Source organism: Terrapene carolina, unplaced genomic scaffold, assembly GCF_002925995.2.
Source record: "Terrapene carolina triunguis isolate 2854851 unplaced genomic scaffold, T_m_triunguis-2.0 Scaffold31, whole genome shotgun sequence".
NCBI lineage: Eukaryota > Metazoa > Chordata > Testudines > Emydidae > Terrapene > Terrapene triunguis.
In genome coordinates, this window is record NW_020664382.1 from 4,885,183 (window position 1) to 4,913,180 (window position 27,998).

General features: G+C 40.8%; 1 protein-coding gene across 3 annotated transcripts; it reads left to right on the forward strand.

The window, feature by feature from the left end:
- The first annotated feature begins 358 nt into the window (after positions 1-358).
- On the forward strand, positions 359-21,392 carry LOC112114732 (vacuolar protein sorting-associated protein 26C). 3 transcript variants are annotated; one of them, XM_024211597.2, is made up of 8 exons: positions 359-439; positions 3,377-3,520; positions 4,940-5,089; positions 11,821-11,901; positions 15,393-15,467; positions 16,421-16,571; positions 16,893-17,045; positions 20,887-21,392. In XM_024211597.2, exons 1-8 carry the CDS (start codon positions 383-385, stop codon positions 20,964-20,966), a joined length of 891 nt encoding a protein of 296 aa, XP_024067365.2. In that variant the 5' UTR covers positions 359-382; the 3' UTR covers positions 20,967-21,392. The 3 variants fall into 3 exon arrangements, with proteins under 3 accessions (XP_024067365.2, XP_024067366.2, XP_024067364.2); XM_024211598.2 differs by having other exon boundaries at positions 20,890-21,392; XM_024211596.2 differs by lacking the exon at positions 20,887-21,392 and adding an exon at positions 18,549-19,116.
- The last annotated feature ends 6,606 nt before the right edge of the window (positions 21,393-27,998 follow it).

Genomic DNA, 27,998 nt, shown 5'->3' on the forward strand with positions numbered 1-27,998 from the left:
GCCCCGCAAAGCACTACAGCTCCCGGCATGCAGCGCTTCGGCGTCACTCGCTGGGGTTTCAGTCCCCTCGGGCCGCGCTGCATGCTGGTAACTGTAGTCCGCCGGCTGGTAGACGCCTGTTCGACTCCGCCCCTGCTGTGACGTAGAGAACAGAGGGAGAGAGTCCCGCTGCCGCTAATTTCACTGTTGGTATGACTACTGGGGAACGGGCAGAGCCATGTTGTATAACGATGTGATTATAGAGGTCTACAAATGGCGTCGGGGAAGGGGGAGGGGTGACCCGGATGTAAATGGCGCGCGTCACAGGGCGGGAGGACACAAGACAGGAGTCCCCTGGCCGGGGCACGTGGCTGGTCACGTGATCGGGCTGGGACGCGGCGCGATGGGGACCGCTCTGGACATCAAGATCAAACGGGCCAACAAGGTCTATCTCTGCGGGGTGAGTGCGGGGCGGGGCCCGGCGCGCGGCAGCTGCCGTTGCCCGCGGTGGCTCCTGACGGGGGCTGCGGAGGCGGGGCCCGTTGTCAGTCTCGGTAACCGAGGGGGCAGGTGACCCGGACCGAGAGGGTCCCGGGGCCGCAGCCAGCCCTCCGCGCGTCTCTGGGGCATCCAGCCCCTGCTAGAGCCCGGGGTGAAGCGCGGGCCGGGGTCGGAATCAAAACTCCTCACCTGGCCCAGCTGGTTCGGGGCCACCAGGGTCCGTCCCCCCCCGGCTGGATTGAAGCCCGCGCTGAGCCTGCCCAGCTCCTCTCTCCCTGACAGCCCGCGGGGCCGGGTTCCCGGCGCTGCCTGGCCGCGGGTCTGGGGCGCCTCGGCTGGCGCCGCCTGCCCGCCCCTCGCCGGTAGAGGGGACTGACTGGTACCTTTCTCTGTATCTCCTGTGGCTGTTCCGTGCGTCTTACGAGCTGTTGGGCAAGTTCGGGATGACTGAGCACCTGCCTTCTGAGGGGGTTTTCCCCAGGGGAAATGGAATGGTTTTGCTCTCAAATTCCATTTCAGAGTGAACTGTTTGTTCGAAGTAGTGAGATTCCCTCTAGCTTATAAAGAACAAATCAAGTATAAGTGTGTGTGTGTGTGTGTATATATATATACTTGATTTGTTCTTTATAAGCTAGAGGGCAGTTCACTCTGAAATGGAATTTGTTAGCCAAATAAAGCAGCTGAATAAGGATGGACACAAGCATTACAGCTTTGAATTAGTGAATATAACCATTTAATGAGAGAGAAAAGCATTACTGGAGCAATCAGTGGACGAGAAATAGAAAATAATAATGATTACAGTGGTCTTGTTTGCACCCTATACCTAAAGGCTTATGTACACTTTCATTACACACCACATTGTTCAGGGGATTTATAACTCAGCTTTAAGAGCATTCCCTGGACTGAAGTCTGATAAAATCATCATAAAGGCCAAATATGTTGTAACTTCTTTTTCACTATATATATATATAGTGAATAAGTGTCTGGCTGTGTTTGTATGTTGCCACTTTAAAGAGATTGTTGAATACATTTCCTTTAAAGTTACCTTTAGTACACTGACTAGACAGGAGAGCTGAATGATCTGAGAACACAGTGTTGAAAGAACTATTTAGTTTGCTGAGTGCTGTACTAGAAATGCTGTCTGAATCTTTGATCAGGAATCGCTAGGAATAGTCAATAAGTTAAAAATAAATCTGTTTTAATTAATCATGGGAGTTACTTGCACAGTGTAGGTTTTCTATTCTTTTTTAGAAAGTCACTTGTCACCACACGTTACACTGACATCAGCCAGTGGTAATAATGTCTTTTATTTATAGCATCTTTCATCCCAAAGAATCCCAAAACATGCTTTCACAAACAGTACTTGTATAGGAATCCCTTCACCTACCAATGCCCATGTTGCACCCAAGTGGTGCTGTCTAGCTATATAACTGCAGGTGGCAATATTACACAATAGTTAACGTGGGGGAAACAAATTACCAAATCCAGTTGAAACTGCATTTGGATTTTAGGCAGATATATTAATGCCTTAATTAACCATTACAGCTTGCTGCATATTTTTGTCACTAATATTATAATTATATATAAAAACTATGTTAAAATAACAAGGTTGCAACGTCAAGCACTTCAAAGTTAGGCAATGACAGTATGAAGGTTCCTTGGACTAGCTGAACTGGGTACCCTTATGCATATCTATTATGATAGGCTTGCTCAGTATTGCATAGGAATTCTGTGGCAGAGCCACCAGTAGAACCCCGTTATTTTGCCTTGCATTCCAGTGTTTTAAATGCAATGGAACATCTTTTCTCTTCTTGGAACCCTCTGCCTCAATCACAGTCCATCCTGTGCACTGAAAGAGGTAACGAGCGAAGTTTATATTGGAATAGGGCCATGCTGGAGGTGGAAAGGATTGGTAGAAGAATAGAATGCTTTGACAGTTTTGGGCTCTAGAGAAGCCCATAGGCATCTGGATAAGGATGCCTTAAGTTAGAACAGCTCCACTTTGATTACTGTAACCTACTCTTCATCAGGCTCCCAGGACCCATATCAGCCCCCTGGAGTCCATACAAAATACATCTGCTAAAACTTTGCCCACCATTCTGACCAGATCAACACTCTCCTTTCCTTGCCTCTTTGATCCGTCCACTGACTTCACCATATTAAGTTCAGACTTCTTGTGATCGTCTTCAATATCCTGCCTAGCTTTGTCAGTTTCAATTTATCCATCCTCTTTTTTTTTTTTTTTATGTTGCTACTCCCCCCCGCCCCCTTCTTCACTTCACCTCCACTCCATTTGAAACACCAGCTGTGAAGTCCTGTTTGTCCACTTCTTTTACAACAATACTTTCCCCCTGCTACTGTGTATTATTACATTCCTTGAACAGGTCTGCAGAGGAATCCCCTGTCCTCATTTAAATCCCTTCTGAAGGACCACTTCTTCAACACCCACAAGAAGCTAGCTGACCAAGCCATCTATTTACATGTCATTTATTTATAAGTAAATTGCTCATTTATGTAGCGGAAAGATATTGAAGACTAGAAGGGAGGGGCATACAGATACTGGAACACAATTTGTGAGTTAGGGTAAGGGGAAGAAGAGAGGTTTGAATTCTGGAAGCAGATTGGGTGGGAGTGGAGTTCAAAAGCAAACATGTAAGTAAAGAGACTTCTGCCTGCCATCACCTTGATCACTTAACTTGTATTTTGTATTCCTTTCCCCTGCCTCCTCTCTTCATCAATATGTCTTTTCAGACTGTATGTTTTGTGAGGCAGGGACTGTCTTCCTTTGCGTTTGGAAATCACCTAACATACTTTGGGTGTCACTGCAGTCTGAATTCTAGCAAGAGAAGAAACTGATAAAATCAGTATGTTTTGCTTGTCACTTTTTCCTTGTTAGGAAGTTCTTTCTGGAGTGGTGGTCATAACGAGTAAGGATGCAGTCCAACACCAGGGTGTCTCCTTAACAATGGAAGGATCAGTAAATCTGCAGCTCAGTGCCAAAAGCGTTGGTGTGTTTGAAGCTTTCTATAACTCTGTTAAGGTAAGAAATATGTAGGTTGGTTTCTTGGGTACAAAAAGTTATGTCTGGCGTCTAAATCAAATCTCTCCTTAGTAATTCTACTTCTTTATGATTGTGTATTACTTCAGTGTATGCAGGTGGTTTAATATTTTCCCAATCACTGCCATTATCTAGCATAACACTGTGAGCTTCAGATGCAGAAAAATGTGTTAAGACATACCCAGCCTAAGTAACCACAGAGTTAAAGAAACGTTGTCAAGATATTTACTGCTGTAATGTGCCATGCTATTTGCATGTAGCTGTAACTGGTGTAAGAAGCATAGTCCTGCAAGGGGAAGATGAGTAAAACTGTTCTAGAACTGAATTCTTATAAATAAAGTGAATGTGAAGGCTCCAAGCAAAGCTGCAACGAGAAGCCTGTTTTTAGTTGTATAAAATATCTCTTCCATATGTGAGCCCTAAGCAGCTTGATAGTTTACTTTTGAGAGGAAAGAAGAAATACTTACTCTGAGGAGAAAGAAAGCTTCCGTCAGTCTATGCTGCTTCATGTGTCAGCAGAGATGAGCCAAAACCCCAGGTTTGAATAGTCCCAAACTTAGGGGATATCCATATTTTCCCCAACAAAGCATTTTCAAGCAACCAGAACAAGAATTTTAATTCCATTTCAGCTTTAGAAGTTTAACTTCAAATGTAAGTTCCTTGATTTAGACAAATGACCTTTGAACAGTAATTTGGGGGCCATCATCTTATCATTGGCATTGGGTATTGTAGCAATTTAAAACAAAAATGGTTTGAAAAGAAAAATGAAAAATCACATAGGGGAAAATAAGATATTTATTTCAATGCTCTATTTGATATTAAATTAATTTCCGTGCTCTGGGAGTGCATGTATTTATTTATTTTATTTTGCTGTTCCTACTCTGTTGTCTTTTAATTGATGGAGGCATATTTTATGAGAATTTGCATGCTTCCCCAGTCAAGTGCCAAACCATAGTTTGCCATTGTTCCAGCAAATATATTCTGATGCTAAATATATAGCTTGCCTTTGGGAGCCCTTCTTCCCTCCAAGAGCTAACCGCTCAACTGGCATATACACATACAGACTCCTTCTGCTGCTGTTAAGGTTTGTGATTTCGATAATGGAACAAGAAATGTGCTGCTTTCAAAAGTATACTAAGTTCTACTTGTTAGCTTCTTAAATGTGCTTAGCCACCAGTCTAACACACATGCAAAAAAACTGTACAGACTGTCTTGGTAAGAAACATTAAGTAAGACCACTTTTTGCCACAGTGTGAGTTTGTAGAGAATTGTTTGTATGGGACACAGACATGTGAATTTTGAGATATTTGGAAAGGCTGATAGGGTTTCATGTGACTCTGTTATTGGGCCGTTATGAAGCAGACTGCTTTATTATAAACTTCTCAACGTTTCTCTTTACAGCCTATTCAAGTTATCAACAGTACCATAGAAATGGTAAAACCAGGAAAACTTCCCAGTGGCAAAACAGAAATTCCTTTTGAGTTTCCATTGCATATGAAGGGCAACAAAGTTCTATACGAGACATATCATGGTGTGTTTGTCAATATTCAGGTGAGACGGTTTTCTGCGTAGGGAAAATGTGATGAACTTGCACTGTCTGCAGGAACTACACTCTGAGAAACTTCTCTAATTGCACTATGAGAGGAAACTATCTGGTGGCAGCATAATTGTATGTTGTCAATATTTTTGGTTTTGTCAATTTTGTACAATTATTGCAATGCTCATGTACAGGTCCCTTAAATTACAGGTCCCTTAAATTAAAATTCATGTTCCAGCTGTGGGGGATTTTTTTTAATTTACCGAAATGCTAGTAGGAAAAGATTATATATAGGTTCAAACATTTCCCAAACATCTGTCATTGTGGTATTTGGGTGCACTTTACATGGCTTAAATTGAGTCAAAAGTTTCACGATTCCGTTCAGCTCACAGCTGTTGAGACAGAACAAAAATTGTCTCATTAGCTAATTCTCCAGGATTTAGTACCTCAGAGACAGAAGACCTGTGTGAAGAGAAACACTTTTTGGATTTCTTTCCAAACATGGCATAACTGCCCTTTTAAGATCTCAAAACTTTATCAGGATCTATATATATATAGATATATATATATATAGGCTTAAAAATTATACTTGCACTTTAAAAACAAAATAGTTGGGATTGTTTTTTCCTAACTAGGAGTTTTGGCTTGTGTTCCTTGCAACAGGGGATATAAGTATCATCAGATACAGCCTTGGAAATGTAAGAAAGAAGAACAAACAAAGTTTTGGAGGGTTTTTTTGTTGTTGTTGCTGTTTTTGTTTTTTGCTTGAAATAAGTGTGTCTTAAAAACAAGGAAGGAATCTATACTGTGTTTCACCCTTTCACATCTATATTTAGTGGTGGGTTGTTTTTTTTTTAATGTAGGGCCATTTTATAAACTTAGAATCAAGAGAGATTGATTCATTGGAATTTCACCACTCTTCAGTAGGTTCAAATATGAAGTTAAGTATAATGTGACAGTGATATCCTAGCACAGGATATTGTATTGTACCTATTGTGTCTTATTAACCATAAAATGTGTACATCGCCTGAGTTAAAACTTCCTTTTAGTCTCTTCATTTCATGTAGGAGCTGTTACTAGTTTGTAGAATGGGGTCTGAGGCCTTCTCTACTCCCTGCTGGAGGCGTCAGCAATCTGATACTACCTCCATCACTCCCCAGCTCAAGGAAAACCCACTCAAGTCAGGCTACCAACAAGACTTAGTTCCCCAGAAGCCTAGAAGGGCCAGGAGGAGACACTGGCCAATCAGGAGCCAGCAGATCAGTTAAGAAAGCTTTCCTATTCCCTCACAAGGGGAGTGCTGGGTGAGATACTGAGGAGCAACTCCTCTTTCCTAGCCCAGAACGCCAGGTCCAGATCAGGGCCGTGACTTAAAGTGACCAAGCGCTTGCCTCATACATTTATTTGTTAGTTTGTTTAAAGGCAGAGACAACCAAATTCTGAATTTAACTGTTTAAAGACTGATGAGACGCTTATGGCATGGGCTACTCTGCTCTGGAATGGCTACCACATCTTGTGAACTGAGGCAGGAAGAGCTTGCAGTGCCATGCTCAGCCAGCAGGGAATGCAATGGAGCAGCTACACCTGTGGCAGTTTCTTTTGTACATTTATAATATTTTCTAATTCTTATTTTATTACGTGGTAACTTGTAGCTCCCATTTTATGCACCGTCTGTAATGTAAGCACACTTTCTTTGGAGTAGAACAGTTAAGTATCTTTCAGTGAAACTTTGTTAACATGACAAGCTACACAAGTGTTGCCAAAATATTTTTTTAAAAATACCAAAACCGATTGACCCCTCAGATATCTGTTAGAGATAAGTACAAATTCACTCAGGACAGGGCTACACACTGTTTTGGAATCTGATATCCTATGCTCATATGTCATCAACATCCATTCCTGATTTGGTGGCAGCTTGCTACATAAGATGATGCAGTCTCTCTCCTTTCTTTCTCAGGGCCGGGCACAGTTTTTCCTAATTTATTTTTTTTGAAGAGAAGTCTCTTTTGAATCTTGGTAACTTGCAGAAATATCTTTCTGTCCCCTTTTATTTCAGACATTATATCTTATTGAGTAAACCTTACAAGAAGAGGAGGAGAAGAAGGGTGTATGCAGACTCTTACAGGAGGACTTAAAAATCCATCAATTAATTGTAATCTATAATGGCTTTTATAGTATAAGGAGTGGATGAATTACAGTATCTTGAGTATGCAACTACATGAATTTGGTTCATGAATAAGGGTTGCACCTCTGCTACCTTTAGTGCCAAATAAAACTATGGTCCTGCAATATCACAGCTGAGTTTTACACATACAAGCCACAAAATTGAAAACTATGGTCCCTTCGAAACCAAACCTCATTGCTTGTGCATATTTCCTATGACTTTATGTAGCAACAGATTGTCTGCCTAAATGTGCATACAGTGTGGTAGGTAGTTACCGTGGGAAGTACAGCTTTGCATTTTTTGATTTTTGTATTAAATGTTTTTACCATAGTGTTGCATTAATATTAGGTGGGGAGGGGGGGGTTTCTAACTGAAAAAATTTCCCCTGGCTAATGTGATGTAAGGAGATGTTTTGAAAATCTGGTCTTGAACATAAATATTTTTTGTATTAGTGGGAGACTTTCCCTCCCCCTTGAAGTTTTATCTTTATCAAGATAAAGCTCAGAGGAATCCATTAAAACAAATTACCATCAGAGAGATGCTTTGCACTAGAGGACTAGTGAAGAATCACCAAAATCTTCACACCTTCTCTCTCCCGCCCCCCCCAGCATTGCTGTGAGTATATAGTACAAAAGAAACTAATAAAAACTATTCCTTTTTATAACTGAACCAAGAGACTTGCACAGAACACTCTTGATGAAAGTGTATTTTATCAACCTCTTAAGCTGTCAAAAGTAACTTCAAAAATATTCAGAGTATAATTATAAAATGCTGCATACACAGAAGGGCCTCATACACAGATAGCATGTCCCAGATAAGACAGGTTTAATTCCAACCTATAAAGTACTGATGAGATGACAGCTAGAATACTGCATTCCATAATGGGCACCTTGGTCCATTAAAAGATGGTTATGATTGTAACAAAAACTAGAGACAAAGGGACTGGCTTTGAGGACCATTTTTAGGTGGGGGGGAGATACCTTAGGCTCTCAATCCTGCAGCTGGATCCATGTGGGCAGAGTTCCGTTGACTCCAAGGAACATCCATACAGGCGTAAGTATCCACCCACATGGACTCACCTGCAGCTTGTGGGGTGTAAGTATCAAGGAAGGGGAGGCACTGTTTAGAGTTATCCAAGGAATACAATTTAAGAGTAAAGAGATTTTTAATATCAAGGAATAACTTCCTAACAGTGATGTCTGCTAAAGTGTGAAGTAATCTCCTAAAGGAAGGAAGCACAATTGCTTGAATTATTGAATCACTTAAAACTAGACTGGGAAAAACACTAAAAAATATAGAAAGGGAACAATTCTGCTTTGGCAAGGGAATATTCTAGGAGTGACCAAGTCACATCTCTTTCATCTCTAATTTTTGGCCCAAATCCTGGATTCAGTTAAGTTAATGGGCATATTATCCACTGACTTCAGTGCGGGCAATATCTGGCCTCCTATTTTAAACTTCTTCAGGCATGGCCCATATTTTCTTGAGGGGTGGGAGAAAGTGTTGAGCACTGAGCATGCTTTTGGTACTTAAATTATTTTTCACACCAGACTCTTCTGATGATCCCAGGTGTCTGAAAGTGGAACCTTCCCAGTTCTTTTTCTGACTCTTTTTACGCACATATTGATAAAAGCTGAAAGGTCATTTGACTCCGCAGACTATCCTATCTCTTTTCCATCATGTTATTTCTACTGTTATGATCATGCATATTATCAGGATTTTCCATCATAAGTATAATTGCTGTATCTGTTCATTATGAATCCTGTAGATTCATGCAAATAGCTTCTCATTCAGCTGCAGCAGCTGCTTTAAGGTAATATTCTGGTTTTTTGTAATTTGTTTTTCTAACTTTCTGGCAGTAGGATACTAAATCTTTCATTAAGCATTTTAAATTCAAGAGTTACTTACCAGAAAAACCAGACAAGAGACTTTTATGTCATGAGACAACACCTATTTGTAAAAAGCCTTGGATGGAAATATGATAAGTGCCAGAATAAAACTCATTCTAGTCTGTCTTGTGCATGCACATGCATATTTTAGATATTTTCCCCCTTTGCAGAGCAAACTTAGTGTGATCTTGTACATCAGACTTTTCAACATAGCCAAGCTGTGATCATCCTTCCATTTTCTGCTTGAAATACCCTATCTGAAGAGCCATCACTCCATTTTCAATGGTAACCTTGCCAAAGGTTCATTTATATTGAGAAAGCAGCCATAAAAGGAGTTTATCCTTTCTCCCAACAACATAGAGACCTCTTTTCTCTCTGTACTTTGCAGAGCTGAGGATCTTATTCTCTTAAATTATTTAATTATTATTTAATTGTCCTGTTACTGATAGGGCTAAAGGAAAATACCTGATATTTTAAAAACCAATTAATGTATTTACAGATTGGCATTATGGATGAGCTATCGGTTTTTCTTTTTAAGAGGAGGAAAATTCCTTTTTCTACAGATTATCTAAATCAGTTCTCTCATATTGAACTTCAGGCTCTGGATTCCCTACATTTACTCTGGGCTTCTTCACAGTAGGTCCCTCTACCCTTCAAAAATAAAACGCATGTGTAATTGTTAGCCATGCCAGTCAACGGCAGATGTTGACGATATTACTTAAACTATGTGCCTTTGCATATGGCTAGTTTGTTTCTAAATTTTATATCCTGTTGACAGCCCTTATGGTGAAAGGCTCCCTTTTCTTAATGTTGATGTTTCCCTTACCTAGTCCTAGCCTTGGCTTTCTTTCTAATGTAACATCTGTTGTCTGCAAAAAATGTGCCAAAACAGTTCCAGCCTACAAGTTGAGTTGCTTTCTGTAATCCAGATATTTTGTTTATAATCAGTACTGATTGTCTAGTAAGGTATGATTTTATTGGTATATATGTTACCTTTGGCCATTCTCCTATCACTTACCCAGTTATCCATCCCCCCCCCCACCCCCTCCAAATTAAGACTTAATAAAAAGATCCAGGCCAGGCCTATCATTAGCTTGTCACCAGGCTTTCAGTCTCATTGTTTCCTGCTCTGCTGTACCACCCCACAAATAAAATGAAATCTGACTTCCAAGAACAGTTTGTATAGAACACACTAATATCTGTTAAAATGGATGCGCAGAGGAGATTTGATCCAATGTCTAGGTTGTAGGTAAGAAGCTATGTGCTGCTTAAAAGTATTTCAGTGCTTTAAAAAAAAAAATCAAATGAAAACAGTTTATAAACAAACCAGAAAGTGGTTAACATGTTTTTATTGTCCAAATTGCGAGGTAAAGTAAACATAAATTGTGAACAGTATCTAACTTTTTTAATTCTCATTTAGAATAATCAAAGATTTCATTAGTAGAAACATCCATCAAAGATTTTTTTTTTTTTTTTTTTTTTTTATAACTCCAACAGATGACCTGAGTTGTTGTTCCAGTGGTTAGGGATTTGAGAGATGAGGGTTCAATTCTCTGCTCTGCTACAGACTTCTTATGTGACCTTGGCACTTAGAATCTCTGTGCCTTAGTTCCCCACCTGGAAAATGCTACTTTCCTATCTCACAGGAGTGTTGTGAGGATAAAAAAATACACTAAAGATGATGAGGTGCTTGATTGTACTGGGCTCATACAGGTACCTTAGATCAGTGATTCTCAACTGGTGGATTTCATCCCCCAAGTAGGTCAGGAAAGGGAATGGAGGGGGGCACTTTTTTAACAAAAAGTGTTAAATTTTTATTACAATCCAAAGAAAATGTGCACCCTGCACACCCTTACTGGTCAAGTATTATGTCAGCCTCTCAAAATGCACACAGATTATATAGACTTCGTATTGTTACCAGTGGTACTTTTCTTACATTTAAAGTACATGTAAGAGTTATGAAAATTTTTGGTTTTGAATGAGTTGCTAACTTGCAAAGGGTGAGAAACAATGCGTTAAGTAGATATGTGCTAACTGGAACTTGTAATATTCCTATAGAACCCTGGACATAACATCTGTTGATTAGTATTAGTACTACAGTCTTTTAGGCAGTTTCCTCATTAATATAGCAGACAGGTTTTGGTGCGTATTCTGCTAATAATGATTGGACTAAACAAATACGTAAAGACTATTCTTCAGCTGGGAGTAGCTACCATTACTCTGTATTCATTTTTCTTTTACTAGTAAACAAAATCGATTGTAAATTGTGCTGGGTAGGGAACATATCTTTCTATTATGTGATTAGCATTGAGAGCAATCAGGCCTGGTCCTGAGTGAGGTCTCTGAGCATTATTGCTGTACAGATATTCAATTATTACACTTTAAGGTTCAGTTTATAAAGAGCTGATAAATGATTAATAGATGTTATAGGGTTGTTAGATACATGAGTATTATATGATATAGATGGTTATAAGCAACCTGTTGGACTCTACAGCATCTATAACCATTGATTAACAATTTATTAAAGAATATATAAGTTGCCTACTGACTTTTAATAAACCACTTATAAATGGAATGTTAATATAAATAGCCAGTGACACTTTGTGTTTCTAGAATGATTTCTCTCTAAGTCCATGCTGGAGATGGAAGAAAGCTTTGATAAGACTCTTTTATCCCCCAATCTTTCTCACAGTATACCCTTCGGTGTGATATGCGACGTTCTCTACTGGCCAAGGACCTGACTAAGACTTGTGAATTCATTGTCCACTCACCAGTAAGTTGGAATATAGAGATTTTCATCTCTGCAGTTTTGTTCTGTTTAGCAACGTTTGGTGCCCAGTCTTGTATGGTGATGTTCACAAGATGTAATGCTGTAACTCCTATATTAACAAGGCATATATTAACAAGGCATATAACAAGGTGGCGGTGGGGGGGGAGAGGGACGGTTGGTGTCATGCTTTCTTTTGTGTTTTGAAGTTAGCAGTATTCAGGCTTCAAGCATTTCTGTTACTACACCTCTACCTCAATATAATGCTGTCCTCTGGAGCCAAAAAAAATCTTACTGTGTTACAGGTGAAACCGCATTATATCGAACTTGCTTTGATTCACCGGAGTGCGCAGCGCCCCTCCCCTCCCCCCGAGCACTGCTTTACCGTGTTATATCCGAATTCGTGTTATATCGGGTCACGTTATATAGGAGTAGAGGTGTATTTGTATTACTGTGGCACCTAGCAGCCGAGACATGAACTAGGACCTCATTGTGCTATAATTTACATAACCTTTCCACCTTAACTTATTTTAAAGGTGCTCTTTTAACTGACACAAATATGTTTGAGATGATGAGCTTGCTATGTTGTGAAAACCACCTGTTTTCCCCCTGAGTCCTCCCCTTCCTGTTCCCTGCTTGTTCCCTTCATGTCCTAGATACGTACTGGTCTACTCAGTATCTAGATACTATGGTGATGTGTGCTCCCATAAGTATCTTTTGGATGGCCTGATCTCTCTCTCTCTCTCTCTCCTCCCCCTCCCCCAGGTGCTAAGCTTCCAGAGCTCCCATTGGAGATTGAGAGCTTTGGGTGCTCAGCATCTATGAAGGGAAGATATCAAGCCTCTTGTATTCAAATGCGTAAATTATTGATTTAGGTCCCTTACTCTAGGTGTGGAAATAGGACTGCATCTAGTTGGAGACAAGTTTACAGCCTCTTAGAGTATGTCTACACTGCAATTAGACACCTGTGGCTGGTTTGTGTCAGCTGACTTGGGCTTGGGGTAAGGCGCTGTTTAATTGCAGTGTGGACACTTGGGCTGGAGCCCGAACCCTGGGGAGGGGGGGGGGGTCTCAGAGCCGAATGTCTACACCTCAATTAGCCTCTTAGCCCACATTCCACAAGCTTGAGTCAGCTGACTCCGGCCAGCCGTGGATTTTTAATTGCAACGTAGACATACCTATAGGGACTACATAAGGCTGGTGTCCTAAACAAGTTGTTCTCATCAAGTTGTTCATAGATAGTGGTGGGCTCAGAAATGACCATTGTAATTAATGCCTTGATTCTGCAATTAGTTCTATGCAAGTGGACCCTTGCACCTGTGTGGAATTTATTGCAGAATCAAGGCCACGTTTTTAGCTGTATGGCATGAACTGCTTTTGCCTTTCATCATGAACATGTTCAGTAAAATGGGTGCAACTGTGATTTGTATTGATTATAGATGTGTGCAGAGCACATGTATAAGCAATATAATCTGCGCAAACTTAACAAGCAAAATACATTTGCTTCCACCCAAAATTTGCTAGAATACACATGATGCTTAGCTCCTGTAAGGAGCTCTTTAAGAAGAGTGCTAATATACTTAACGATGTTTTGTTCTCCTCGTCATCAGTGATGAAAATTAATACAGTAGAACTTCAATAATGTGCACAAAAATTGCTCATGTCAGCAAAGATTTAATAGCAAGACACTGCAGAGATCTTGTTCCTACATTTTGTAAAATGAAAAATTGTACTATGCTACATTAACTAGTACATTATGAAGTATTATAAATAAGCCACAGTTATCAAAATAATGAGCAGCTTACATATTACGCAGTATTCTTGCTTTATTTCTTTTTCAGAAATAGCACCCATTAGTTCACAAAATTCAGTAATTCACCATGAGTCTCCCAGTCAGTGTGAATTAATGAGGTTCTACTGTACATATAATTCTCACTGTCAGTACACAATATTATTTCCCTTAACCTTCTTTCCTTTGCCAGAATTTGTCAACTGTATTTTCCCATAACTGAGAATATGTGTTTGTTTATGGCTGGCAGTTTCCCAGTTTTGCAGTTGTACACAAGAAACTACTATGGACACAAAGTAATGGAGAGTAAAACAACTGCAAAGTTCAAGTTGGGTCTTCTGATGATGATAAAGCACTGCACCAACTTTCAACAGTGCACAGCTGGGACCCTCATCACTGATTGGCACACAAAAAATCCTTACACTTATTTTAAACGGAAGCTTTGCTGAAATGTGAATGGAGCTGAACAAAGATAAGGCACCTCGTTGGGATGAGGGTGAAGAGAGGCAGTTAACTGAAGATTAAAATGACAATTATGTTGTCCTTTCTGTGCGAAGTGCCAGACTGCCATTTCAGCAGCAGTTCAGGGCCTTTTAAGTCGCTTTAAACTTACTTTCTACCATAAAAGCTAAACTAAGAGGTTTTTAAATATTCCAAATATAGATTTAAAAAAAAAAAAAAGATAACATAGGTCCTTAGCTGGCAAAATCAGTGGAACAACACTGAATTACACCAGCTGAGTATCTGACCCAGTAAGTTGAAAACAGCTACTGGGCCATAACCTGCATCTGAAAGAGCTCTCGCTGGGTGGTGGTAGGGAGTTCAAATAGTGCAGGGAGGGCACTTCAGATAGAGAGGGTTAGAAAAACAATCAATATGTTCAGGATAATAGAGAAAGTGCATATATAACTTTCCCTACTATTTTCTCAAATCTGCTTACTAGGAGGGCTGAGTGCTACTGAAAGGACACATTGAATCAGACCTCACAAAACTTTAATAATAAAAAAAAAAAAAAACAAACACTGATATGTAAAATCAAGAGCCCTACTTTAACAGCATGGCAAGGTGTGCATTAGTAGGCTATTGGTTTAGAGCACTTAACCTTGTGACTCGCAACACAACATGCCCAGGGCAGGCATCAGTAGCCTAGTAATGCACATCCTGTCATGTAATTCACCATGAATAATTCGTCATGCATTCGACAAAGTGGGCATTCACCCACAAAAGCTTATGCTCCAATACATTTGTTAGTCTTAAAGGTGCCACAGGACTCTCTGTTGCTTTTTACAGATCCAGACTAACACGGCTACCCCTCTGATACTTGACATCGTGTCGTGGTTTATTGCAGTAATAGCAAGGATAGTTCTGGATATCCAGGAATTAGAATGTCAAAATGTGGTTATTTTGTAACACCTGGTGACTTGTATTTGGTCCAAGTCATGATCATGTCCTGTTTTCTTGCAACATCTAATAGACTTTACATGAAATGGGTCAATTTCTTATTAAAAGAATTACACCTAGTTGTCTAAAGACTAGTTCAAAGTTAGACATTGTAAAGTGTAAAGTGATTAGGTCAGCTCCTAAACCGGTCTTGCAAGTAATGGCACAAGAAAAGGGATTCTTTTCATGATTTGATGTGTGTACATTATCATGTAAACACTATATACTGAGTATCCAATATCAATACTACCTTTTCATTACATTACAGCCTCAGAAAGGGAAGTTGATGCCAAGCCCAGTGGACTTCACAATTACACCTGAAACCTTACAGAATGTTAAAGAGGTAAACATTTTGTTTTTAAAAAATGCCTTAAGTGGTGTTGAGTGACTCTCTTGTCTCTAGTGTGAACTGGTGTGAGGAGTGAGATAAGTGGCTACTATTAGATTCTGCTCCACAGCTAGTCATAGTTCTTCCTCTCCTCTTTTGCCAGTTTTGATTCCTGACATGCTAAGCAACAGTTTAATGGACAGCCGTGCTACTTGTTCTTTTGTGTTGATGCTGTGTTGTTAAGAGTTTTCCTCAGTAATGGCTACGCGTTATTTTTTTTTATATTTTCCTTACTGGGAACCAACCAAGTCAGTGGAATATGGCAGCCAAGAGCTCCCACTGACTTCAGATGAGGCTGTGAGTACTCAGCACTTCTGTAAATCAGACCCCAGCATCTCAAGCTGGGCACCGGAAAATGAGGAACACACAATTAATCCCTTTTGGCTTAAATGACTTGCCCAGTAGCTATATGGTGACAGAGGCAGGGATAGTAATCAGTTCTCAGGGCAGCATTCAACTGCCTTAGCACTGAGACCCTCCTTTCTCTCCCCGCAATCCCCTGCCTCATTCACTAAACACCTTCCAACTGCCACAAAAAAATAAAGCAAGGGTCCTACAGGCAACAGCCTCCTTCACTCAAGATCCTGATTGATCCCCAATCCACAGTCCATCCTGTGCAGGGACCTAGTGGGGGAAAAAAGGGTTACCATGTAATTAGAGACTGTATCACAATGCATGCGCTCAAGGGTGCTCCATTAACATTGCACAGGCAAGTTTGATCCTGGCATTTTCTAACTTTTGAGGGGCCTGACTTTGCAACCTTAATAATGTTCTTTTAATGTAGGGTTTTTATGTACTTCAGTAATTCTTATGCTGCTTCTTTCCACAAAGGGTGGTTTTGCCTACTTAGCATTCGCTGTGCTCTTTATGATTAGTCATGTGACTTTTTTTTCCCACCCTACATTTAGAGAGCCTCGCTCCCAAAATTTTTCATCAAAGGTCATCTCAACTCGACTAACTGCATCATTACACAACCACTAACAGGGGAGTTGGTGGTGGAGAATGCAGAAGCTGCAGTCAAAAGTATTGAGCTACAGTTAGTACGTGTGGAAACTTGTGGTAGGTTGTTTCATGTAAATTAAAATCTGAATATACCACACGGGTTATCTGAATATTTATATTCTAAATGGACATAGCATACTTGTCTAAAGCAGTAGTAGAAATCATTTGCAAAAGTTACTTTTTTGTATATCAAAAGTATCAATTTATAGGGTGTTCAGATGTAATTTTTAAACAGTCATAAAGTCAAAGCTCTAATGGGTAAAAGGGAGGGTGTTTGTTTTTTGGCTAATGCCTCCAGCCTTTGAATTATGTTCGGTAACTTTCTAGTAGAATTAGTGCTACTTTTTTTCCCTTCACCCTAATACTTGTTTTCTCCAGGTTGTGCTGAAGGTTATGCTAGAGATGCTACAGAGATTCAGAATATTCAGATTGCTGATGGGGATGTCTGCAGAAGCTTGTCTATTCCAATATACATGATATTTCCCAGGCTGTTCACCTGCCCTACACTGGAAACTACAAATTTCAAAGTTGGTACGGACCCAGATATTTCTGAAATATTGGTACCTTCAGAATCCATGTGAAACAAGCTGCTAGTTTCAGTTCAGTTTCTAGTGGGCAAGGGGCCACAATACAAACTACCACCACTGGCACTAATGAGCAGCTTTGCAAGGGAGGCCAAGGAGACCTTCTTACCAACAGAGGTGGTTCCATACCAGGGTTGAAGTATATTACCAGAGTAATGTGGGGAAATCAGCACTACCATTCTTTGAACAGTACCTGTTGTGGATAAAGAGGACTCAGGCTCCAGGTCTGTCAGTCCACTAGCTTTAGGGAATACTAAATATACCAAGAAATTTGTCTCATTAAAAACCTCTATACCATGCCTTTAGCTATAACCTTCTCCATTCAAACTAAGTTCTCTGTCTAGTATATTCTGTCTTCTTACTCTTAGTGGTTTCGTAAGTGGTCTAAACTAGAACTAAACTAGTTCTGACCAGGAAAATTATCTGGGAGAATCAGTTTTAATGGCAAAGATCTGTTTCCGGTAGGGATTAAATATGCTGAACACCTACAGCTCTCAAGAGCAGCAGGAAATTCTGAGGGTAAAATGCTGAAAAGCGATGCTTTCCTTCGATTATCCCTTTCTGTCATCACTGACACACCCGCCATTCTCCCAGTCACTCAGGCCTGGAAGTTGGAGGTTGTCTGTGACTCCATCTATTGACTCACAGCCAGGCCATATCCAAATCTGTCGACGACTTCTTCCATAGTGTTGCCAAGATTGTTTCTTCATCAATGCACACCACAAAAACTCTTGTCTAGGCCCTTTTCTCCCCTCCTGAATATTACAGTTGCCTCCCTCCTTCCTAACAACCTCATCAAACTTTCCACTTAAGGACATTCAAAATGTTTCTGCTAAAATCATCTTCATAATCCATAGTTCTAACTAAGTTTCCTTCTTCTGAATCTATCCCCTATATCGCTTCTCCTTTTCCACTACATAAAGCTTTTTGTGCTTGCGTTTAGGACCCTCCACAACTTAGCTCCTTCCTAATTTTGTATCTTAGTATCATCCCCAACTACATCTCCTCTGCTTCACCAACTTTGATCATCCATTTTTGTGCTTTTGTATGTGCTCTTTTATATGTGCAATGCCCTCCAATGGATTTGTTTAGAGAACCACTACCCTAAACTCCTTCAAATTACTCTTCAAGATCTACTTCTTACTATGATGCCAACAGTAAATTACTAGCTAATAATGGCTAGACAGGTGGCTACCACTAATGCAGTTAGTCAAATCTTTTATGGAGCTATGTATATGTTGACACATAGGCTGGAGAAATTGGTCATTTTTTTTAGTGTCCTGTTGTTTTCTACAGTGTTGAATCATCTAGCACAGATAATCCTAGAACACTAAAAACAGCTTGAAAGTTTTATCTAAGGTGAAGGAAGCTGAGAGCAGGAGCCCCAGAATTATCATGGTTTCTACTGTACAATTTGAGTTAATACCAGAGGTCTCTTTTTTTCCCCTAGAGTTCGAAGTTAACATTGTTGTCCTCCTGCATGATGATCACCTCATCACAGAAAATTTCCCACTGAAGCTCTGCAGGGTGTGAATATCCAGGAGAATTGCTAATGGAGGAACAAAGAAATTCTTCAGTTACCAAATGGAAATTCAGTTCATATCTTCAAACTTATTTTAATTGAAGGACTAAAACATTTGCTCATCCCACTATTGATCCCTGTGTTGGAAGGGAGTGCAGTTCTCTGTAACTCTTACCAAACACTTTGTCTATCTTCTGATATTATTAGTGAATGTGCTTTTCTGCTGAGATTCCTGCCAGGTATCTCTTTGAATTCAACAGCCATGCCTCCCTTTCTCTATTTTTTTTCTTAAGAACCCTTAAGGGATGTTTTTTGCACATTCCTGTCGTGCACAACACACAGTAAGTTTCTATGATTAATTGATAATTTAACACTTGTGCTAACTCTTTAAATGTTTCCTTTATAAGGATCCTTGTATCTAAACAGCTAACAGGCCCTGCTATGTATTGGTCCTTGAAGGAGAGACTGAGAGATTAGATGTTTCCTAAGCTACCTCATCATATGGATGCTAGGAGACCTAATGTTCAGGAAATGTTTTGAGACCATTGAATGGTGCTACAGAATTGCAACACAGTTATTGGAGCAGCATCACACAAAGAATATGAAGTGAAAGGAAACTAAGTATGTTTCAGTTAGATTGGGAAATGAATCCATTAATCAGGGGAACAACCTCAGAGTTAAAGCTTTTTATTGTAACAAAGTTGATACAACTATCACACTCTAGTTAGCTTGGTCAGTTACTTGCATAAGTTCTACTGCAGTGAGAGGACCAAACTGTCAAAAGAGGTTCTAGCTTGCAGTTGTGCCAGACCTCTTGCTCTTGATTAGCCAGTCCATGTTAATTTCTTTTCGCCCCTACTACTGAGTTCTTTACCTACAATCTAGTTGTGGTGCGAAAATGTGGGTCCTTACTTTGCTCTTGTGGCATCATATGAAAGCTGCTGTCAGTATGCTCGGCTGCTACATTGTAGACTAGCTCTTTCCCGTGCCGGACTTTATTGCAAGGTAGAATACTTTACTAAAGACTGCATAAACATATTTATGTTTTGGCCACCCCAATTAACCTTTTGCCTGCAATATGGTATTATGTGCAGGGCCAGCTCCAGGCACCAGCTTAACAAGCAGGTGCTTGGGGCGGCCAAGGGAGAGGGGCGGCACCTGCGGCAATTCGGGGGCAGCAGGTCCCTCACTCCCTCTAGGAGCGAAGGACCTGCCACTGAACTGCCGCCACCGATCGCGGCTTTTTTTTTTTTTTTTGCTTGGGGCGGCAGAAATGCTGGAGCCAGCCCTGATTATGTGGGTAATTATCTGAGCCGGTTACTAGCTGCTTCCCCTTTCATTGGAAGGTTTAGTTGACATTTGCTGAACATGTCAAGATGTAACTATGGTAGGGGGCATGGGGAAGGGGAAATGTGCCAGGCAGAAATGAAATTTAAAAAAAAAAAAAAAATTTTACTATTTGCTGATAAAAGCCTTCCATTGCACTGTTTTGTTTTGTTTTGAAGTTAGCACATCTTTATTGGGTAGACATGCTTAAACTGCCACAGCAGGAACTAAACCAGGAGACTCTTGTTTTGGGGAGGTGGTGTAGGGTGGAAGAATTGTGTTTTTGATAATGTAAGAAAAAGTATGTATAAAGGCAAAGTGTGCTTTTTCTGAATGTACATTTGCAAATGAAACCATCTGGGGAGGGGGAAGGAGGAAGAGGCACTGCAAAACAAAATGAGCAGATGCCTAAAACGTTAACTCAATCTTGAAGTAAAGACACTTGACAAAACATCTGATTCTGGCTTTACCCCTCCCTTCATCCAACAGAAAAATACAAAGTTTTCCAGCTGGCTATTCGGGCCTCTGGTGTGGCTAACGGCAATATCCTTGTTCAGCAATTTCCATATTTTAAGGAATAAAAACCTGAAGTTCTAAAAATCTAGTTTAACAATTTGCAGTATCAGCACAACATGTTGGCATTAAATAATTACAAAATCCTCTCCTCAGCCACTGCAAAAATAATGTTTGCATGTGATCTGGAAATATTATCACAGGATCATTTGGGGGAAAATGAAGTCTGTGACTTTCAAACAGGCACGATGATACTAGACTGCCAGCTATTGGCCAATACCAAAATAGCTATGTGAATTTACAGATGTTTAGGGGTCTTTTGTAAGCATGTAATGAACATCTAATGGAAACAATGTATAAATAACACTGCTGTGAATCCTGCATTTAGTTTAGGGAGTACCAGCATTGTATCCTTGCATTGTCACAGCAGGAACAGTTGACCTACACCCTCCAGCACAGGACTACGCCAACCTAGATCATCCCACTGAAGTTCTTGTTCACATGTGACACCTACTGGAGTGTGTGAGACAAACTATGAAGATTATTCTGGATCTGCTGGAGAGGAGGGCACGTTAAAGCTCCCAGCTAATCTTGCTACATGGATGATACCCTTTCAGCTAGTAATATCAATGTAATGGAAGGAACACTATTTATTTTCCTTAGGGAATAGAGAGCACATGAGTCCTTCCCTTCCATTTACTAAGCCATTTGGCTGAAAAGATGCAGGGTGAGGGAAAAAGATTGTCCTCCAAAAACTAAGCTATGGTTAGCAGGAAGTCATGTATATAACCTTCCTTGTGTTTCACTGTACATCTGTTTCTTTATTGTTCAGGTATGAAGGACTCTAGCTTGGTTCTTTGAACACAGTGGTCCAGTTATTTTGTACTGTTTACAGCATAAACAATACATTTTTTGCCCTCATCTTGAGAGTGGGGAGATAGTAATTAGTGAGCCCCAGAACCTTAAAAAAAAAAAAAAAAAACTGGTAATTTAAGACATTGTTTTTCTGCTCTGCAGAATTAGGGATTGGTGGAAGCCCAAAGACTCATCTGTACTCTATTTACATTTTTCATAGTCTCTTTTCACCACCACCGAGAGGTTTGGGGCTTTTTGACAGACTAATCTTTACCATGAATTGAAGTTGATGACTCTGCTCATCTATACTCAGATGTTAGCAGAGCTGGTCAAATTCCAAGGCACAACTTAAAATGTGACCTGCTATAGCAGGGGTCGGCAACCTTTCAGAAGTGGTGGGCCGAGTTTTCATTTATTCACTCTAAGGTTTCGTGTGCGGGTAATACATTAACATTTTAGAAGGTCTCTTTCTATAAGTCTATAATATGTAACTAAACTATTGTTTTATGTAAAATAAATAAGATTTTTAAAATGTTTAAGAAGCCAGGACCCGAGCAGTGTGAGTGCCACTGAAAATCAGATAGGTTGCCTACCCCTGTGCCATAGAGTGACAGTTTCTTTACTTCTAGCAGCATTAAAACTGGAAAGTAAGAAGCATCCAGAAAAGGCTGTGACTTCTTGACTTTTTCCTCAGCCCTCAATCTTCTATTAATTCAAAGCCCTTCAGCAGTATCCCATAGGTCAAATTTGAAAGACCCCAAAACTGTCTGATCTCACTGAAACAACTATGATCTAGTGCTTAAGGCACAACCATTAATCCTGAATAGCTTAAACAAATCTCTTTATTTCACACCATTAGGGGAATATCATTAAATCACAATCTAACTAGTTTTATTATCCTTTTCTAAATTTTGTTGAACATAATCAGTTTTCTAGACTATGGCCCTTCATATTAGTTCATGACCATTAAGTCTGCATCCATGGAGTTTTTTCCTGCTCATTTCAGGAGTGGTAGCTATTGCTTGCAGTGAACTAATTTTTTGTTCATATAACCTATCTGCAGGGCCGGCACCAGGCAACCAAGCACATGCCTGGGGCGGCGGGGGGAGCGCGGCACGGCATTCCGCGGGGGGGGCGCGCTCTGGCGGTGTGGCGCTTTGCGGGGGGGCGGCGTGGGGCACGGCGGTCGGGGGGGGGGGCGGGGGGCGGCGCTTTTTTTTGCTGCTTGGGGCAGCAAAAAAGTTAGAGCCGGCCTTGCCTATCTGAATTCTGAAGCAGTTTGGACTTTTAAAGTGAGCTACTGGTGGTAATCATTCAAACTTCCCCTTTAAAGCTGGAAATTATATGTGAAGTAGCGTTTTCCCTTTCAAGTCTGTGGACTGGTCTAGATCTGCATAGCTACATCTCTTGAGGGTGTGAAAAAAAACACACCCCTGAGTGATGTATTTAAGCTGACTTACCTGCAGGTGTAGACAGCATTAGGTCGATGGAAGAGTTCTCCCATCAGCCTACTACTGCCTCTCTGGGAGGTGGATTTCCTACACTGACAGCAGAACGCTTCCTGTCAGCATAGGGAGCATCTTCAGTGAAGTGCTATAGTAGTGCAGCTGCACCGCTGAAGTGTTTCAAGTGTAGGCAAGCCCTCAGGTAGGGGGATTACCTAGGCTGCCAGGAAACCCCTGCCTGTCAGCATAGGTAGTGTCTGAAGAGCTACACTGAAGAGCTACTGCGGGGCAGGTGCACTGCTGTAACATTTTAAGGATAGATGAGCCCTGTGTAGCTAGGTCTGTCACACTTTTCTAAGAGCAAGGAAATCTCTAACTGTACTAGTTAGAAAGCTCATACTTAAAACTAAAGAGGGTGGGATCTCTAATCAGCAATCCACCCTCAAAAATACTTCAGACTGTAGCAAGGGAGAGGGGCCATAGTAAATGTTTAGTGCATGTGAACACCCAGCTAGCTCTTTGATGCTCGTTTTGAAGTTTCCAAATAGAAGACAGTCCTATCTAGCTGACTTCTTCAAGTAAGCGAGATTCAGGACCTAGCATGGAGCAGTTTTCAAAGTTTTTTGTTTTTTTAGTTCTGGACTACACTGCTAGAATACACTTCTGCACCAAGAGGTGAAGTCTGCTGCAGCAGAACTGCAGAATGCATGGAGTCCTTGCTGTAGTGAAGTCTTAGATACTATTGTGACAAGTGCTTTTTAAAAATGTGTATGAATGAATGCACTTGCCTTAGTCACTGAAGGACTGCACTGCTGGCCATGCCCAAATGCAAAACCAGTAGTTCACAGATTCATATCAGCTAACACTGTGGGGGAAACATAGCCTATTCTAAAGTTGTATATATTGAAAGTAGGGTAGATGCTGATTGTGCAGGGGCCCTTAGGGTGAGGAGCTTCCATGTTCTTCCTGGAACCCACAGCAATGGAGAGGAGCTGGAAACACTGTCATCGCCAAGTGCTGCTTCAATTACTACTGGTCCCTCCACCTATCCAGACACCTCCCCTCCCAATAATACTAATGACCCTTCGGAGCACTCACCTCTGTCTCCAACTGCTTTTTTCTTTTTTTTTCCTTTCTGATGCTGGATTAGTCTGAGCTGGGATGGGGGCAGCTGGGAGTCTCGTTCCCAGCCTCTGGGCCAGGGGTGCAGCAGGGAGCCTCTCACAGACAAGGGTGTGGTGCTGGGGAGCAGGGCTGATGGCGCCTGACCCTTTAAGGAGGCATTGGGAGAGTGGGGAAATGGAAAAAAGTATCTTTGCCCGCTCCACATGCTGAGGAAGGAAGGAAGCCTCATAGCATGAGGAGCAGCTTGGATTCGCTGCACAGACTGGGGGGTTTTCCTTCTAAACCTGGAGGAGAAACTGATAGTTCACAGTATTGGCAGCGCCTCTCTTCCCCCCCCACCCCCCCATTTTCATACAAAGAAAAACCTAGCATTGCTTTCCCATCCCCCATCGGCAGGATCTTCCTCTTTTCAGCCTGGCTGGAGGCAGCAGGATTCTTCATTCCTAGCAGGGGCCTGACCGTCACCCCTCGGGCCGGGGCGCAGGAGGAGCCAGAAGAAAGCAGCTGCATGGGGCTGAGCAGTGGCTATGGCAAGTGCTGACGGTCTGGGCAAGCAACTGATTGCTTGGCCCTGGGGGTGGGGGCGGGACTAGAGCAGCCCAGCCAGTGAGTTGGGTGCTGGCCCACTAGGGATTTATACCATATCAACCTATAGATTATACCATATCAACCCACCAGAACACAGAGCAGCTGCAGAGCGAGAAGAGAAAGATGCTGCCTTCCTCACAGTGCTCTGCCTATGGGGCCGGCCGGGTCAGTGCATTGAGTTATGGGGGGATGGACAGCATGAGGCTGCTGGGGGGGGTCACAGACTGGGGTTCAGAAGGGCTATGGGCGGGGACAGACTGGGTAGAGGCTGAATGGAGGTGGGGGTGCAGGGCTGCATGAGGATGGGGGAGGGGGTGCAGGAACACAGGGATAGTGGGGTGGCTGAGTAGGGGCACAGGGATGGGACAGGGGTGTAGGACCACATGGGGAGAAGGGGTTGGCTGAATGGGGGTGGGGGTGCTGAGTAGGGGGTGCAGGGCCACATGGGGACCAGGAGGGGTGGCTGAGTGGGGGTGCAGGGCTACATGGGGGGTGGCAGAGTGAGGCGTGTAGGGCCACATAGGGACAAGGGGAGGAGGAGGCTGAGTGGAAGTGCAAAGACACGTGGGGGAATGGGGGGAGGATGGGTGGCTGAGTGGGGGTGCAGGGACAGATTGGGGAGGGGCAGATGTACCTGACTGAATGAGAGAGGCTAAGGGTGAGCCAGGATTTGCAGAGTGGAGGCTCCTTAACAATCCCTTCCTACCCCGAAAAAAGCCTAATACCATACTTCTCCCACTCACACTCAACAACCCTCCATGTTCAGACCCAGGCTCCTTCCCAGCAATTACTTCCCTCTCCCTCAGCTCCTCCAGTACCCCTAACTCCTCCAAGACTTTGCACTGTTTCTGAGTAGTGCGGGAAATGTGTTTCTGTATTGTTGTTTAAATGAATTACTACTCAGAGTTCTGTATTAATATGCCTATTAAGGAATCTATTTGTCAAAAAACATTTCCTGAATTTTGTTGTTGTCTGTAACAGACATACTTGTTGACAGGTATTTTGAAATAAATTACCAAAGTAATTGAAACTGGCATGGTTATATTGTGTTATTTTGACAAATAAAATACGTAGAATTGCAAAATTTTAAAACATTGTGCACAGAATTTTTAATGTTTGGTGCAGAATTCCCCCAGGAGTAAAATAAGGTACAGTAATCACAGAGCAGCATAATTTCCCCCTCTAAATTGAACCATGTTATTCCAAGATAAAACTGTAGTGGGAATCTAGAATTGAGCTAAAGTTATCCTAACAAAACTTTGGAAGCTACATCACCTTAATGACACTACCACTACTGAGTGATATAAATTCTTACATAATGCTCCTTGCAAAAGCAGCAGCCATCAGACAGACATGTTTGTTCCACTGTGTCAATGCATGCATAATTTGGATTTCAAAGACTGTGTTGGCCTTAGTCATAAAGTTGCCAACTCTTTAGCTAACAAAGAGGATCAGATAATGAACCAAAGTAAATACAATTCATTGGTTTTGATTATATCTGATATGAACAAAGTTTGCTTAAAACTGACATACAAAAACCTTCGAATGGGAAATTTTTAAAATCAAAGAAATTTTAAAGAGAACCCCACACAATTTGATAGTTTTAGAAATATCTACTGTTATTCAGTTGCAGCCACCAGGGTGGATTGATTTAAATCTGACTAATTTTAATCACAGATTTTAATCATGATTTAAATCAGCAAACAGGAAATCTTGATTTAACTCATTTTTAATCTTTTGCATTTGTACTTTTTTATTTTCCTAAAGAAAGCTTCATTCCCATTGATTGATAACCATTATAATGTGTTTATTTGCAGCTAAATATAGCCTTTACACCAAATTTGGTTCTTTTATTTTCTACCAGGAGACTATGATATCTATACTTGTTTATTTAAGCAATTATGTAGATTCTCACATTTATTCAGATTCTTTATTTTGTTAGAAAATGGTGAATGATGCATTTCTTATTTACTTGATGATTAATTTTTTTACTTGTGTTTTGTGTCAAACTCTATTTGGATAGAAATTAAAATTCAATTAAAAATTCACAAAACCAGCATTTTGAATTTTTTTTTATTATTAGTTTGATAAAACTACCTTAAATGTCCTGAATATGTAAGAAAATTATCCAAATAGTTTGCATTTAAAATTAACTGGTTTATTAAAGAAAGGAAGTATTATCTGTAGTTAGTGAATTGAATTGATGGCCACCATGACATCTAAAATCTTGAACTAGTAGAGTTCATCCTCTCATACCTCATTTTTATTCATAGATTGGTAGAGGAGAACAAGCTTCCCTGGTTTTCCAGCTCCCAATTGGTTTCTTAACTTTGAATTAACTGTTGAATAAACTTCAAAGAAAAAATATTCTCTCTACATCTGCAGAAGAGGCTATTGCTGTCAAAAGTTGGTTTAGCATTGCAACAATCCCTAGTTTCAGGTGCTTAGCCAGTGGCTTCTAGCAGTTCAGTGCTTTTGACTTTCTTTAAAACTTATAAGCAAAGATATACTGCTTAATATTACTGTTTTAAAATAATTTAAATGACTTTAATAGTTTCTAGTAAATGTAGGCATTAACTTGGGTTGTCAATTTCAAATTTTACTTTTAAATAGTTTTGGTAGTTTTGAAAGTAAACCTAGATTTAATTTAAATCCAGAAAATCTGATTTTTTTTTAAATTGTTTTTAATCATATATGTTTATCCACACTACTGGCAACTATACCTAGGGGTATCACTGGGTAAATGTTGAAAATTATGTTAATTATTTAAAAAAAAAAAAAAAAAACTAAGAAGTGTTGCCTGTGACTGTATGGTGTTTTGTTGGAAACAGTGAAGCAGAAAACTTTCTTCTATATATAAGAATATATATATATTTGCCACCGAGTCTGCAAATGCTTCTCTAGTGACCTCTCTCAGAAGGAGAAGAATTAATTCACTGTTTTAAGGAAGTGAGGTATGACCTTAGGGAAGTATTTGCACTGACTCATCACCAAGTGTTAGATTTACTGGGAGCGATGCACTGTGGGGAGATTTTTGCCTCACCGTACTAAGTTTAGTTGGCATAGACAGGCAATTATTTCCAGCATGACAGTTACCTGAATGGAATTTCAAATACTCATTATAAATGAGGGAGCAACGCTCCAGGAAAGGAAATATGCATGGGCTGCCTCCTCAGCAGCAACATGTCTCTGTGGAACTAGAAGAATCTTTGTAAGCAATGAAAGAGTATAGTTAAAGCAGATGCAATAACTACTTGAGTATTATGCGACTTTTATCTTGCTAGCATATGATGATATTGCTGTCCTGTGGAAGACATGGTGGATGCAGCCAAATTGCAGCCACTTCATTCAGTCACCAGGAGGCAGTAGGGAGAGATTGGACAAGATGTTAGTGGGCAGCCACTGCACAGTTTGCAATTTTTCTTCAGTTAGACACAGTGGGGTGGACAATATAATGTAATGCCCTGAAAGAGGGCTGGATAGATTCATAGATTCTAGGACTGGAAGGGACCTCGAGAGGTCATCG